General features: G+C 40.2%; 1 protein-coding gene across 6 annotated transcripts in view; it reads left to right on the top strand.

Moving 5' to 3' along the window:
- The window catches only part of MAP4K4 (mitogen-activated protein kinase kinase kinase kinase 4), a 141,436-nt gene extending 133,986 nt beyond the window's left edge, over nt 1–7,450 (top strand). For 5 of the 6 annotated variants that reach the window (XM_018554137.1, XM_018554139.1, XM_018554141.1 and 2 more), the window contains one exon: nt 5,253–7,450. In XM_018554137.1, the coding sequence (XP_018409639.1) occupies nt 5,253–5,363 (111 nt within the window). In that variant the 3' untranslated portion in view covers nt 5,364–7,450. The remainder of the gene's footprint in view (nt 1–5,252) is intronic. The other variant, XM_018554135.1, reaches the window with a different exon arrangement.
- The last annotated feature ends 8,210 nt before the right edge of the window (nt 7,451–15,660 follow it).

Consider the following 15,660-nt stretch of genomic DNA (forward strand, 5'->3'; position numbering starts at 1 on the left):
TTCTCGTGTGTGTGTGTGTGTGTGTGTGTGTGTGTGTGTGTGTGTGTGTGTGTGTGTGTGTGTGTGTGTGTGTGTAATAAATATATATATTATATGTATGTATGTATGTATGTATATAATCAAAAAATCAGGAAAGTTGGGGTTTTTTGGGCAACCGACTGACAACTTGCAAACCAAACATTGTTTTTAGAAAATATTATTTTATTTGAAATAGTTAAAAGGTGAATACATTTCATAAAATTGACAACATGATTTCCCTGTAGGCTCACTCCACACTGAGTTATTCATACAAAAATAACACTCAGAAAATTATAATGTGAGACATGATTAGTAGACATGATAACTAGAACATTCATAAACATACCGTATATACTCGAGTATAAGCCGTCCCGAATATAAGCCGAGGTACCTAATTTTACCACAAAAAACTGGGAAAAAGTATTGACTCGAATATAAGCCGAGGGTGGGAAATGAGGCAGCTACTGGTAGATACCAATAAAATTACATGAATATTTATTTAAAAGAAAAATAACCTAGCTCTGTAAGTGGAAAAGGGGGTACAGGGCTACATATCATGTACTACGGATCATTTAACCCATTCATATTAGCAGAGGATAATTGTAAATCTATTGTTCAGTGCATTCTATATGTAGTATATAGTACATGTACATATAGAGTGCAATACATTACAACAATACATTTACAATGATCCTCTGCTAACATGAATGATGATCCATAGTACAGGGCTACATAAGGGAATCATAAGACTAAACTAAATGTCAGTGGTAACCACCCACTGTATCATGTCGTCCTTACTGGACATAGTGGTTAAAACGGGTACATACCAGTGTTAGCAGAAGGTTGGAGATGGATTCAAAACCGTTATATTTTCCCGGTCAGCACCGTGGAATATCCGTTCCTCTCTCAATATCGAGCCCCCAGCAGCTCATACAGCCCTCTCAGGCTGCACACTGACGCTGGGGGCTCGCGTGGGTGCTAATAACGGCGCTCCCCTGGTGACGTCATAACGTCGTCACCTAGTCCAAAACAAGAAACGCCCCTTGTATGAGTCGCCAGGGAGCGTGGTAAAATAACTGCCGCTCTAGGGGATGGTATCGTCAGAGAAGGACATTAAGGGGTCGTTTCTGGTTGGTGGAGGCCAGCTCCCAGAGTGAAGGGGAAGGAGAGACAGGGGAGCGTGGAATGCAAACATATTAAACCTTAAAAATATAAGGCAATCCAAATGGTGGACCCTCTCCTAAAACGAAAAGGAGAGAATTGGGGGTCCAATAGAAGGATCTCACCGAAGAAACTTATACATATAAGTTACATTTGTAATAATCCTTCGGTCACATACGAAGATATAGATCAAACATTACATGATATATATTAAAATCCATCATCAAACTTTCATTATGTTTATTTTAATTCATAAATTGTTACAGATAATACATATTGGATCAAGATTAGCAGATTGAGATAGCATCCTAGATAGTAGGCATTTATACAGTACAGATATTACCGTCAATAGAATTCGAGACAATGACGGAATATGACAGAATATATAGGGGATAACCTAGCGGATATACATACAATGGGGGTATATCTAGGGGAGAGAGGGAACGCCTTGGTAAGGGAGAGATCATTGAAATGTAAAGACAAAAACATTTCCCACACTTGATATTAGTGGATCGCTGCGAAGTCCAACCAGTGGACCCCATCAAAGGAGAGGGTGGGAACCACTGTATGGAGTCCGCAACAGCCCACAGGCCAAAAAACTCCCAAAGAGGAATGAGCGGGTTCTATAAAATCTCTATAAAGTAATGCCTATAAATACATCCTTATAAGTTTGACCATTCAAACCCACTGGTTTTTGCCCATGGCTGCGGCACGGTCCGAACAGGGGAGTCCATCTAATTAGAGATGGAGAACACAGTTCGAAGTGCGCCACAGCCCTTAAAGCAAACCCATCCAGCGGAGGGAAATCCCTGGTCTGTGCGGGAAAGGTATGTGGTTAATATCACAGGATGAGCATAAGATGCCGCTTCCCAAGTGCACTTGGTAGCAGAAAAAGCAAAGAGTGTAAGTACATATACACACGTATGTTTTGTTTGCCACACGCCACCGTATCGACCGAACGTCAGCGGCCCAGTTCAAGGAGTGCAATCCTCTAGCCTGAAGATGGAGAACACTTCTTGTAGTGGGTCACAGCCCATAAGTTAGCGGATCCGGCGGAGAGAGATCCCTCATCTATACGAGGAACAATATATACAAAATAATGCAAACAAAAGATGGTACAAAAGAGAGAAGAGGATATCGAAATGGCAGGGGCACACCATGCCGGACTGATAATGAAAGCCCAGTATTAAAAGCCTAGACCTCCTTATTTGGAGTGTTAATCGACTAATTCGGTACCTAACAATTAGGTGATTGTTTTATTTTAGTTTGTTATTGTAACATTTATTTTGTTTTTAATTAGTTACTGCTTGGTAGAGTGCCCACATATAACATCTAATAGGGCCTTTGGTGTAAGAATTGTATCAGATGTATGTTTTATTTTATAAGAAAGGCCTAAAGCTTAAGTTTTCATTGAGTCCAGGTGATTGGGTGGCCCGTAGTCTGTATATCCACTGGGTTTCTCTTTGGAGTATGATCTTGTCCCAGTTACCGCCGCGTGTGTCCTCCCTTACATGTTCTAAACCGAAAAAGAGTAAAGTAGTTGGATCAAAGTTGTGATACAATCCCACATGTCTACTTATTGGAGTTGTCATTTTCCCGTTTGAAGATAAGTAGACATGGTCTTGTATCCGTTTAGAGAAAGGACGTATTGTTTTGCCTACATAGAAAGCATTGCATCGGCAGGTCATCAGATAAATAACTCCCTTGGTTTGGCAGTTTATATGGTCTTTGGGATACCAGGTTTGACCATTGGGAAGGTGGACCGATTTGCCCTGCTTAATATGTTTGCAAAGGTTGCAATGACCACAACAGTAAGTTCCCTTACAGGTTTGTTGGTTACTCTCGTTATCCCGATAGTGGCTACATACTAGTTGATCCCGTAATGATAGTGGGCGTCGGTAAATAATCTCTGGTTCGGCTTTAATATATTTGCATACTATCGGATCCTGTGATAAGAGGTGCCAATGCTTTCCTAGGGTTCGCTTTACTTGGTCATGTTGCTCTGAGTACCTCGTGATGAATTTGACCGTTGGCACTTGTTGATCTCTGGTTCTATTTTTGTCAGATGTATAGATTAAGCTATCACATGTTTGAATTTTGCTCGTTGATAGGCCTTTTTCAAAACCCGTCTACTGTAGCCCCTCAGTAAGAGGCGATCTCTGTTTGGACGCCTCCTCCTCAAAGAGGTAATCGACTGAGCAGATTCGTCTGAGGCGAAGATATTGACCATATGGGATGCTCCTTTTCAGCGGGGTAGGGTGTGCACTAGTGGCATGTAGAATGGTGTTTCCTGCCGTTGTATTTCTAAAAAGACCTGTAAAGATCGACCCATCGCTTTCTACTCCTACCTTCACATCCAGGAAAGGGATGACTTGTTGATGACATTCCATTGTAAATTTGAGGTTGAAACTATTTATTTGTAAGTGCTCCATGAAGGTATCCACTTCACCCCTAGAGCCCATCCATATCATGAACATGTCATCTATATATCTGAGCCATGTTAGGATGCACTCGGAGTAGCCATGGGCATCAAGGTCATGGAACAGTTCTCGCTCCCAGCCCCCCAGATACAGGTTGGCATAGGATGGGGCACAACAAGTGCCCATCGCAACCCCCTGTATCTGGAGGTAATGGGAGTTTTTGAAGGTGAAGACATTGTGTGTCAAAATAAATGATAAGAGCTCTAGTATAAAGGTGTTGTAAGCCGTGGATGAATTAGTTCTTTCATCTAAGAATTGTCCAACAATTGCAGTACCCTTTTTGTGGGGAATGCTACTGTATAGTGCCTCCACATTGATTGTCACTAGCCAGGAGTCGGGTGGAATCATAATTCCATCGATGTTTTTTAAGAGGTCAGAGGTGTCTTTAAGGTATGATGGTAAAGAGATCACATGGGGTCTGAGATGTTGATCAACCATGCGACTCGCCAGTTCAGTGAGGCTACCTACCCCTGAAATAATGGGTCTGCCCGTAGGGGCCACAAGGCTTTTGGGAGACAATAAAATGTGGGCATGCGGGGAAATTTTATATCTAAATATTCATAGGTTTGTTTATTGATTTAAGTCATTATTGAATGGCTGATAAATTATTGTTTTATATTCCGCATGAAATGACTTGACTGTTTCTGCGTTAATTCGCAAATACCATTCAGAGTTGGACAGGATTTTGACACACATTGTCTCATATTGAGTTTTGTTGAGTACAACTACATTGCCCCCTTTGTCTGACGGTTTTATGACGATATCCTCCATGGTGGATAAACTATTTAGGGCCTCTTTTAGTGGTTCAGGTAGATTCGTAATTAAAGAGTGATTGGATAAAGCCTCAATATCTTTGATGGTATTTTGGAGGAAAGCCCATATATGTGGGTTCGATTGTATAGCTGGGAATTTCATAGATTTCTTTTTGAAAATTATAGGTTGATCCAATGTTGCTATCCCAGATTGGCTAGCCTCGTCCTGTACAGCGTCGGGCGTAGTTCCCTCCTCCAGTAATTGCATAAGGTCCCTCAGAGCCCTAAAATCCTGCATGGTGTACCCCTCCCACCTCGTCTGCTCAATTCTCAGCTGGTTAGCACTGACAGTTTTCTGGTCATACATAACCTTAAATAATAAGTTTTGTGCGAACATGTGTAAATCCTTTACTATTTCAAAATGTTTGAAATTATCTGTTGGGCAAAAACTCAGGCCAAGTTGTAACACCCTGATCTGGTTTTCGTTCATGGGGTGGCCGGACAGGTTTATTATTTGCAGTTGGTTCTGGTTACAAAGGAGTCAAGGTTTCCCGTTTTCCTGTTCTCCATTGTTCCCCCTAAAAAATGGGCAGGAGTGGTTCCCAGATGACTAGCATTAGATGAGGCGTGATTGTGGTCCCTGGGGTTTCGTGCATCCTCATAACGTGTTGTATTTGGAACATTATCATTGCCTTGTGCATATGAGCGTGAGAGAGTTGATGTATTGGTCGTGGCCCTGGGTGTCAATGGAGGAGGTTCCATCCTGGGTGTAGGTAAAGAGGGTGTAGGTATGTATATATGTGTGTGTGTGTGTGTGTTTTTGTATGTATACAGTATAGAGATATATATTTATATCTATATATCTATATATATATATGCTTCCGTTCGGTCCGGTGGAAGCAGTCAAGTGTATTTCATGACCCTCGGCAGGAGTTCTCTTCTGAGCTGGTAACGCATGGAACTGCTGATACCTCCCCTACAGTCTTCATAATCTCCGTAACTTGAAATCATTTACAACTGGAGTACAACCTGCGCACTGATGTTATATTTGTTCAAGATGGAGTTTGCATTCATTTAGAGGATCTTTTTTTGTTTCTAACTTAGGGGAGAAGATGACAGAACTTTTATGCAGCTTGCAAGACAGCTGAGGCTGTAACTCCTGTGTCGGGTGCTGTAAACATCTGAGATTTGGCAGGAACAGCAAGCTTCTACTAACTTAGACACTTCCTGTGACTTAAAATAACTTATACATGAGAAGTGCAGAAATCAAACCACACTAAAAACACCCTGTTACCATGAAAAATGGAATCGTTTCTAACACGAGAGGGCAGACCAGGAGAACGTAACAAGCCTTTGTGATGACGCACAGTCAGGCTTACTAATATTTCAGTTATTTAATTTAGTGGGGTTTTTTGTTTTTTATTTTGTTTATGTTGAACCTGATAAAGGAAAGTTCATATAATAAAATGTATTTATAAAATGTGAAGGGCAGCAGCTAATGTTTTTATTTTTCACCTGCACAAAGTTTAGGGCCAATGTTGTGCATTGCTGAACTTTGCCTAAGTCCATGCAAAACATTATCTTTGACTTTCTTGACTTGTATATCCCTACAGAATGTGTCACAGTATTAGCGCTGCCTCATCCATAGTTTTTTGGGTTTTTTAAATATTATTTCCTAGATATCTGCAGTTAATGTGCTCGCAGGGAATCAACCTAAACTTGTACTGTAGAAAGGGAACAAAACAGGGTTGCGGACTTGGATGTTACAGGCAAATTCCAATCGGCTTTTTATTTCTCCTACCTCATTTTGGGCGATGCACAAACCCCTTTGGTGCCATGACACCTGCAGCATCTTTGCAGACATCCTGGACACTCAAGGGCTTGACAAAGAGGTTGTCTCATTTATCTTTATAACGTTAATGGCGTATAACGTGAATGTGTAATATAATACCAAATTTGTGCCAGATTAATCTCTTTGGCTGAGTTCGTCCAAGCTGGCAGAAGTTGGCACGATGGCACAAATTGCTCCACGGCAGTGACAAACACTGATTAGGTCCATTTGGCTTTCATACCGATTTTTTTTCTTTTCTTCCAGTTTCAAGTCACTCTCCGTTTTCACATGTATGTGTTTGATCTGAGACAGTAAGGTTTCACTCTGTGAAATGCAGATTTAGCATCATGGGAGGTTGATGTTTTAGGCTAGTTCTCTGAATTGTAAAATGTAGGACAGTAGGAGGGCACGGGAGGGGCGGGCTTGTTCATGAAGGGGAGCGACATATTCCTTTTGTAAGAATGCAATGCACTAAAACAATTCTACGAATGTAGTTAATAATGATTATTCATAACTGACATACCGTTGCTGTGTTTAGATGTAAGATTCCCAGTTCAGAATTTTTTAATGAAAATATTAAAGTCAGCTTTATTTTCTGAGCATTTTGACATTTGTAATAAATGTCTGGACAGGAATAACTTGTTCAGTGGCTACCCATTCTTTACTCAAGGTTCCTGGAGTGTACAGTCGTGGTTGATGTAGCAATGCACAGTGTCATTATCATTCAACCCCTTTTGAAGACTTTCTTTCTGGTATGGGGTACATTGTTGACAGCTGCCTTAAGCTGTTCATTTGTGAACAGTTTCTCTTTCTAATATAGACTACTCTTCCTTTGTTTCTGCCATTGTATGAAACATTTTGTTCCTTTTTTTACTTTTGCTCTTGAGTGCGCAGTCTGGCGAACAAGTCAGCTAGCACTCATGCTGGTTCTGACTTACGAAATGGTATCAGCATGAGCTGATGTGAAGTAAAGACTGGGCAGATGAAAGAGAACCTTTCCTAGTTGAATAGTTCTCACAGTGTGAGCACTACTCTGCAGCCACCCCTTACAGACATACTACTTTCCATGACATGGAAGCCTTATAACTAATGGCAGAAATGTATGTTTGGAATTTGTATTTGTTTTTTTTTCCTTTCCCAGTAGCACTGAAAAGCGATGGTAATGTGTACATTTAGTTCCATTTCTGTTGTAAAGGGCAGTGGACATATTAATAAGTGAAGTCCATATTCTTTTTGAGTGTAGTCTAACATAACAAGTTCTAACCTTGAATTCTGTTTGGCACTTTGGCTTGTGGGAGTTTGTCCCATGGGTCTGTTGGGCTGTGTTAATAGGTGTTCAACATTGTGCCTGCTTTGTGCTTGGGTGCCTTGCAGCTCCTAGGCCGTGTGCTCAGTGTTCGCCATCGACACCATTACATGAATGGCAATACTCACAGATCATTGCTCTGAGACACTTACAAGAGCATACTGTGCTCGCCACGGTGTCAGTAAGTATTAACATCTGATTCTGCCAACAGAAAAAAAGGTCTATGTAGTTGGAGCTCATTTTCAGTGTGTCACAAAGCACAAGGACGGCACAGTGGGGATTCTTGTGAGTGCATTCTCTTAACAGTGCAATGATCATGTCATTTCAGCATTTTAATTGCTGCTGTTAATCCATTCATGTACTTGCATACTGATAAAGCCCATATTGCCTAGAAAGGTCTACGCTCCAGAAAGGTCCTTGGTTAGAACTGCTGGAATTTCCTATATAATATTTTTTTAACAAATCGCTCTGGACTCCCCAAACACTGATGTCTTCACTGTTTATTTCTTCCAGCAAACATTATTCCCAACATGTTCTACTGCAATTTTGTCATTTAAAACCAGTATTAACAGCAAAAACCACTATGTAATGAATATGGACATTATCTTTAATATCGTAAAGCAGAATACAGTTGCTCCTTGGTTTAGTTAATGCATAAGAAATAATATTCTTGTATGATTACTGAAACTGTATGACTGCAGTGTTGCTTCCCTTTTTCTGTTTTATGCACATGTTACATTGGAGAAAATGTTTACATTTTTGTTAAACTAATGTGCATCACCTATTTATGTTTTTTTAAGTGAATTTTTGCATAATTTTAGTAATTCACATTTTGTGACTTATAACCTCAAACTTTTCTGATTAATAATAGTGCGAGAAGATAACCGTGACAAACTGCATACAATTACTAATTGTTGAACTGCAAAGCAGACTGGTGTCAAGTAAACATTCTCAGACATTTTGCAGTGCTATCTAACTTATGTCTACTGTGTTTCATGGAAATGCCTATTTTCCCCATTTTTCCTTAAATAAAATCAAAATTACACCTACGTTATGTGGACTACATTTCTTTAATACAAAAGCAAGTTCCTCATCACACTTACCAGCTAGCTTGCAAAAACAAATTATGCTGTCTAACTATAAGGGTTAAAAACGGGGGTGGGTTTTTAAAACTGGAGCAGTTGCCCATGGCAACCAATCGGCTTCTTTCATTTTCAAATCTTACAGGAGAACTATGGGGTCAGGGCTTTTCCCCATAGTTCTCCTAAGGGTAACGGGAGGACCCAAACTTGCGTCCTTCCATCTGGGACGGATGCTGACATTACTGTCAATCCACCCAGCTGTGGCATTGACAGCTGGCTAGAGGCAGAGCCAGCTGTGCCCACCCCCATCCCTGTCCGTTCCGCCAATCAGGGCTGGAGGATCGGACAGGGGAGGGGGGATCCCTGCAGGGAGCCGTGAGTGACAGTCATGGCTCTCTGCAGGGACAGGATGGAGAAGTGAGCGAGCGACGCTATGTATTTTCTCACTTCCCGATCTATTGAGCCGACCTGTGACCTTTTAATTGTCACAGGTCGGCTAGAACTATGAGGCTGAGTGATTTTTCACTTGCCTCATAGTTCTCATGCTGATTGGTTGCCATAGGCAACTGCTCCCGATTTTGTCTGCGCCAGTTTTTATGAATGACCCCTTGTATGGGAAATCCACACGGCCTGGTCGAGGACCCTCTGTGTAGTGTGGTCCTAACTCTAATCTATGATGGCCTCCATCTTGGAGAATATATATAGATATATATCTATATATATAGATATATTGCTATATAGATCTATATATATAGATATATATAGCAAAGGATGAATTGGGTGCAGGTACACAAGGAGGCCTTTAAGACTGGGCCAAAATGTTATAAACATTTATAGAAAACTTTTTTGTTGAGTTACGTTATTGTAAATTGTAACGTTTGAGGCAGTTTAGTTCCATGTTTGCAATCAAACTTGAGAAACTCCTCACTATATTATAGGTTTGTCATGTGTTCCCATTCACACAGCATGACGAAAAATAAATACATATATCAAATATGATTTCATTCAAATATTTCTTACCTTTTTAGTTTCTTTGGAGCAGAAGTATACATAGGCAGCATTAAAAAGATGGTAGTGTTCAGAGAGGGGACAAACTGAGGGACGAGACAAAGGGCATTAACATTCAATGCCTTGAGATCCTTAACCCTTTGTACTGCACTGGAAGATTTGATTAACTGTCCTAACCGACAGGCTAATTATAGCTGGAGTTTTCAGGACATTTATAAAGGTAAGACAAGTTTTTAAATCTTTTTGTAAACCTGTTCTATGTGACTAGGAACATGTAACAAATCTAATGTAGGTGTTATCCCAATGTGGCAATACACTTTAAATGTTCACAACACTACTTCTGACCACTAGAGGGGGTACATTTGTGACATATACTGCACTCATTAGATTTATAGCCTCTTTTGAGACATAACACACTGCAGATTTGCTGTATTGTTTTTATGCACCATAATTCCACACACAGATCTATTTATGGCAATATACTATCAATGGATAACTTAATAGATCACAAATACAGGGTATGCGGTCTTAGGGCTGAAAAATGGCCATCACTGACTGATTCTACCTCTCTGAGAAACTGGGTCATCCTAAAGTGGAAGTAGCACAGGAATTAGTTTGTGCGAAGGATTATTCGATAGAAACCCTACTTAAAGCATAATTTTAAATTACATAAAATAATCATGGCAAGACGCAGAGCATTCTTAAGACAGAAGTCATTTACTTGGCATTACTTCCATCACAGATCTAAAACGCAAGACTCATTTGTGGTTACACTTTTAAAAAAAATTAATCCAGCAGTTAAAAGCTTCCATTCCACCACCATATGACATAGGGGTCTATTCACAAAAGGGTGAAGAGTTGGGAGAAGGCAGGAGAAGTGAACAATCTAGGCCAAAATAGCTGAACTGGAGAATTTTTCCAAATCAGCTATGTTGTCCTATAATTGTTCCCTTCTCCCAACTCTTCACCCTTTTGTGAATAGACCCCACAGTCTTGCTTTGACCTATACACTGATGCTGACATGGAGTCACTAATTTAACGTATATGTAACATTGCCTCTGAGGCTGGCTGTGTCTGCAAAGGTGATTGGATGGATGGATGGACAAGAAACTGATAAACAGATGAATGGTCATACAGTATGGTGGTGTCCAGAATTCGAAGGTTTCCCGAGTCTACTAGAGCCCTGGTTCCCAACTAATGGGTCGCAACGCCTTTTTCGGTGCGTCCCAACAATTAAGTTAAAGTCCCGACCCGCACAGTGCAGCAGATCTGAATCCCCCCCGGTGGGGTGGATTGATATCAAATAGGCTGGACAGTTGTATGTCTGTGCCCGAGACAGCTGGGCTGAGCATGGTGTGCAGTTGCTTTGTAAAGGCACTGCTACATAACCGGTATGGAACCCAAAAATAAAGCTAGGGGCGGGGGTGCTGAGACCTTTCCAATAACCTTGAGGACTAAATAGTAAATTACATAAGATAAAAGTGTACAGTCACTGTATGGATTTCTTTTTTTACATGCGTGCATTTTTTTTTTGCTACATGTGTTTACCAGTTAATCACTTATGCTAGTCCTATGGTCTACATCCATGGTTCTCAACTGGTGGGTCGCGACCCAAAAGTTGGTTGCAACACCGTGTTTATTGGGTTGCCGCATGCTTCCACTGCACTAGGTGAGAGCCTCCCCTTAGTGCAGCACTGTCAGTTGTCGCAACAAGCAGCCATTCAAAATATGCTGCCTGGCAGCGAGTGTCAGCTTGAGGTGGGGTGGAGGTATGGCCACAAAGGAGCTCCATCCATATGTGAATTGCTTACAGCTCCCTCGTATGCCCCGTAGAGGTGCCTGGACTGGAGTGATGTCATATTCTGGCTACCCACACCTACAGGGAATGCGAGGGAGCTGTACAAGCAATGCAGATATAGATGGCACTCAGTCAAAGCACAGCAGGCCACACTGGACCCCAGGCTGAGGATTCACTCCAGTTCTCGTAAGGTAGGGAGACTGGGTGCATTAAAAAAAAAAAAATTTGAGTGTGTGGGAGATTGTGTCTGTGGTTGTGTGTGTGTGTGTGTCGGTGTTTTTGAGGGTCCAGTCACACTAGTACAGTGTGTTAATCGCACAGTCCCGTGCAATTAAAGCACTGACCCGCGTAATCGCACCTACCGCACGTTCAGGTGTAGTAGGTGTGTTGCATTACCATATGAATGGCACCCCAAATGCATCTCCCTCCCACAGTACAATCGCCCGCACCGGCACACGCGTTACTGCAATGCCGTGGATTCGAGTGCGGTGCGATTTGGGCCGTGCTCTCCACAAAAATGATTTGTGTGGACCATGAACCATGGAGATACAAGTTATTAGTTTTAGGGGGCAAACACTTTTTCACACAGGGGCATGTGGGTTTGGATTTTATTTTCCCTTAATAAAACCTTCCTTTAAAAACTGAATGTTGTGTTTACTTGTGTTTTATCTTTTGACTAATATTTAAATTTGTTTGATGATCTGAAACATTAAAGTGTGACAAACGTCCAAAACAATGACAAATCAGGAAAGGGGCTAACACTTTTTCACACAACTGTATGTGTAATGATTAAAGGCAGAAGGCACTGGCTTGTGAAGGTTGTTTTCTTTTACTCAATATTTTGAAGCTATTTAAGAACTTCCAGATATTATGGTATGTTAAACCAGAAACCTGGAATTCATATTCTACTATACTAAAGTATTTATAATCTGTTACCACCTTTCCTGTCCTTTCAGTGGGGGGGTGAAGAAATGTGCAGTGCAGTTCCTGACACCCTTGAAAGTGTGCAAACGCTTCATGCTGCTTAACAGCAAAGCTCATGTTGACAATACACCATTGAAAGAATGATCCATTCATCAAATGCTTCAAGCAACATTTAGCTTTAAAACTTCAATTTGCTTGCATTAGATTGGGTTTGCTTTTATGTCCTATTGTTTCTTTTAAGTGAAAACTAATTTATTGATCAAACAGCCCATTTAGTGGAAATTACTTAAATATGACATTATTAGTCAAAATGATAGTTATATCCAGTGATGATAACCTTACATGTATGTATAACCAGTATTGCACATTACAAACTACTGAGACCTTATTGCACTATTGGAGCTGTGCTTTTTCCTTCGCATCAAACCAGCTGAGCAGTGCAGTAGTGATAACTGTTAAAATAAGGCATACCAGACTGCCTTTTGTGCAAAAATAGGAAGCTGAGTTGTGACTGAATTTCTTCATCGAAGCAGGAGTGCATTCTATACTTTGGACACAGAGCTTCAATCACAAATAGATTGCAAGAACTGAGCTATAAGATCAAGATGGTACAGGGTTCCATGGTTACTGCATAAGGTTAATGAATCTGCTGGAGATGTGGCTCTGGACAAGGTGCCATGTCCCATTTCTTCTGGTCATGTCGGAAAGTGCAAGCATTTTAGGACACTACATTCAGTAGTAAATGAGCTCACCATGGTAGACCTGGGGCGCAACGTTACTACTTGTTTACTCCACATGCAGATATACCCATTCCTAAATGCAAATCCTCTTTTACAATCTAATGCAGCCCGTTGCTGTGGAGACAGTCCCTTTCTTCCAACACGAAACCAGTTTACCAAGATAAATGGTATCTATTAGATGAAGGATCGTACTGCTTTCTTAAAGAATACAAAGGAGAAGTTGAGAGTCTCCTGGAGGCCCTGTCTATACTTCAAATGTGTTCAGTTAGCAACTCTCTGGCATCTATCAGCCCATTTTGTGGTTATCCATCTCCAATACTGCTTTCTAATATTTTTGTTGAATGACTTCAGCTTATTATGCTGGATATGTTTTATATTTTTCATGTTCTGTGAATAAAGACTCAAACGGGAGGAATACATAAGCTTTCGCCTAATGCAGAAAGTCCTTAAACAAAAATCATCTGGAACACTCGCAGCTAGTTGGAGCAGAAAAAATACATTTCTTGTTTGTCTGTCAGCTGTGCAGTTTTGTTTCTTATTGCTATAAAAATTACTCCTGGAACTTGATTTGATATTATTGGTATTATATCCTTGCTAATTGTAGGGTTTTTAACAAAGGTTTGCTACCCAATCTGTAAAAAAGAAAACAAAAAAAAGGGCTGAGGCAAGTGTTTTATTGTACAAAGTCTTGCAGTTTAACACAGATTGTGTTGACGAGCATATTAGGCCTCCAGACCCAATTTAAAACTACATAGGCCCAGGATATCACTCTAGTAAGGATCCTTAAAAATATTAGCAGAGCTTTAGGGCAGGTTCACACCATTTTCCTGTCCGGAAAATGGTGTGAACCTGCCTGCAATTCAAGTGCATTCCAGACCAGACAAAATGAGACAAGCAGTATTTTTCTGGTCTGGAACAGACTGCGCTGGTGTAAACAGAGGCCATAAAAAGCATAGGGACACATTAGGATGCATTTTGGGTCCAGAAACAGTCTGGTCTGTAGATGATGTTGTTTGGATTATAGTGGCATTGTTTTAGGTTAAATGTAATTTTTTTTTTTTAAATGTAGTTCGACCTAACACATATAGGGATTCATTTATTTTACCCCTTAAGAACAGAGGCATTTGTCCAGGTTCTGAAAGTAAACAAAACATAGAATTTGAGCTATATGTCTGTTCAGCCATAATTGACCTCTTTCACATTAAGTGCACCCACACTTATTATATATTGTTTTTTTAGAGGACAAATAGGGCTTTTAATTGACATCAAATATTTATAAATGAACTGTAATTACATATAAATAAAATCTAACCAATTATGAGAAATTAAGACATTTCAATTTTTCCAAACATGCAGAAACACATTTTATTGAGAATATGATAATAATACATTTAACTGCAATAAAGCACCCATAATTGTATTCTACTAAGTCCCATGAGTACATCAATACCCCCATGTACAGTTTTAATTAGGGATGCACAGATACTTTTCGAGTACCAGTGCAGATACTTGGCTTTTTCATGAAAACTACCAGGGTTGCAGCTGGGACCTGGCTGTGGCACTCCACCACTGTCCTGAAATCATTAGTCTGTATTGTTTTAGAAAAACTGTCACATGACAAACAAAAATGTATCAGTACTCATACTTGTAAGTACTCGGCAAGTACCAGTACTCGTACTCGCAAAACTGGTATCTGTGCATCCCTTTATATTTATAAAAACTAAATCGTACATTAAAACAGAGATGTACAAATCCCAGGAGCTCCGTATGCTCCTTACAAATGACAGCTGTCTCCTAACTTTTGAATTTTTCTCTAGTCTAGTCTTGGAGCTCAAAAGTATCGGTACATGTACCTGTACTTGTACCGAGTACTGTACTTGGTATCTGTGCAACCCTAGTTTTAATGGGGTTTAAGGGAGTTACATGTCCAAATATGGGGCTTGCCCATTTCAGTCATCATACATGGAATTTGGGCACATTGCATTTCCGGGCCTAGGAATCTTTTTTTAGACAGGATAACAGCCTAGGAAAATAAATGTTTCCATAATAAAATACCATTTTCAAAAGTAGACACCCCCCAAAATATTCTAAATGTGGGGGTATTTTGAGTTGTTTTCTGTAGCCACTTTATCACACATGCTGGCCACCCTTATGATGATTATGAAATATCCTGTGAAAATGGAATTTGTGTGAAAAGCACAGATGAATGTACTGTATAAGCTTCTATGCCTTACTGCAATAAAGCCCCAATATTTATAATTGGCAATGTCTAATGAATATAACGGTACCCCCATGTACTGGTTGTACAGTTTTTTTTGGAAAGTTACAGTGCCAAATATATTGCATACCCATTTCAAAACTTGGAAATTTGAAAAATTGATTTACTTGGCCTAGGTCACCTTTGAGACAGTATGGCAGCCTAGGAGAGAAAATTTCCAAAAAATGGCATATGATTTTCAAAAGTAGACAACCCATGGTATTTCTCTGAAGATTACTGTGATTTATTAGCCTACTGGATCTATATCTCATTTTCTTGACGACCTCTCTGCCTGGCTACCCT

This window comes from Nanorana parkeri, unplaced genomic scaffold, assembly GCF_000935625.1.
Source record: "Nanorana parkeri isolate BGI_ZX_2015 unplaced genomic scaffold, ASM93562v1 scaffold143, whole genome shotgun sequence".
Classification (NCBI taxonomy): Eukaryota; Metazoa; Chordata; class Amphibia; order Anura; family Dicroglossidae; genus Nanorana; species Nanorana parkeri.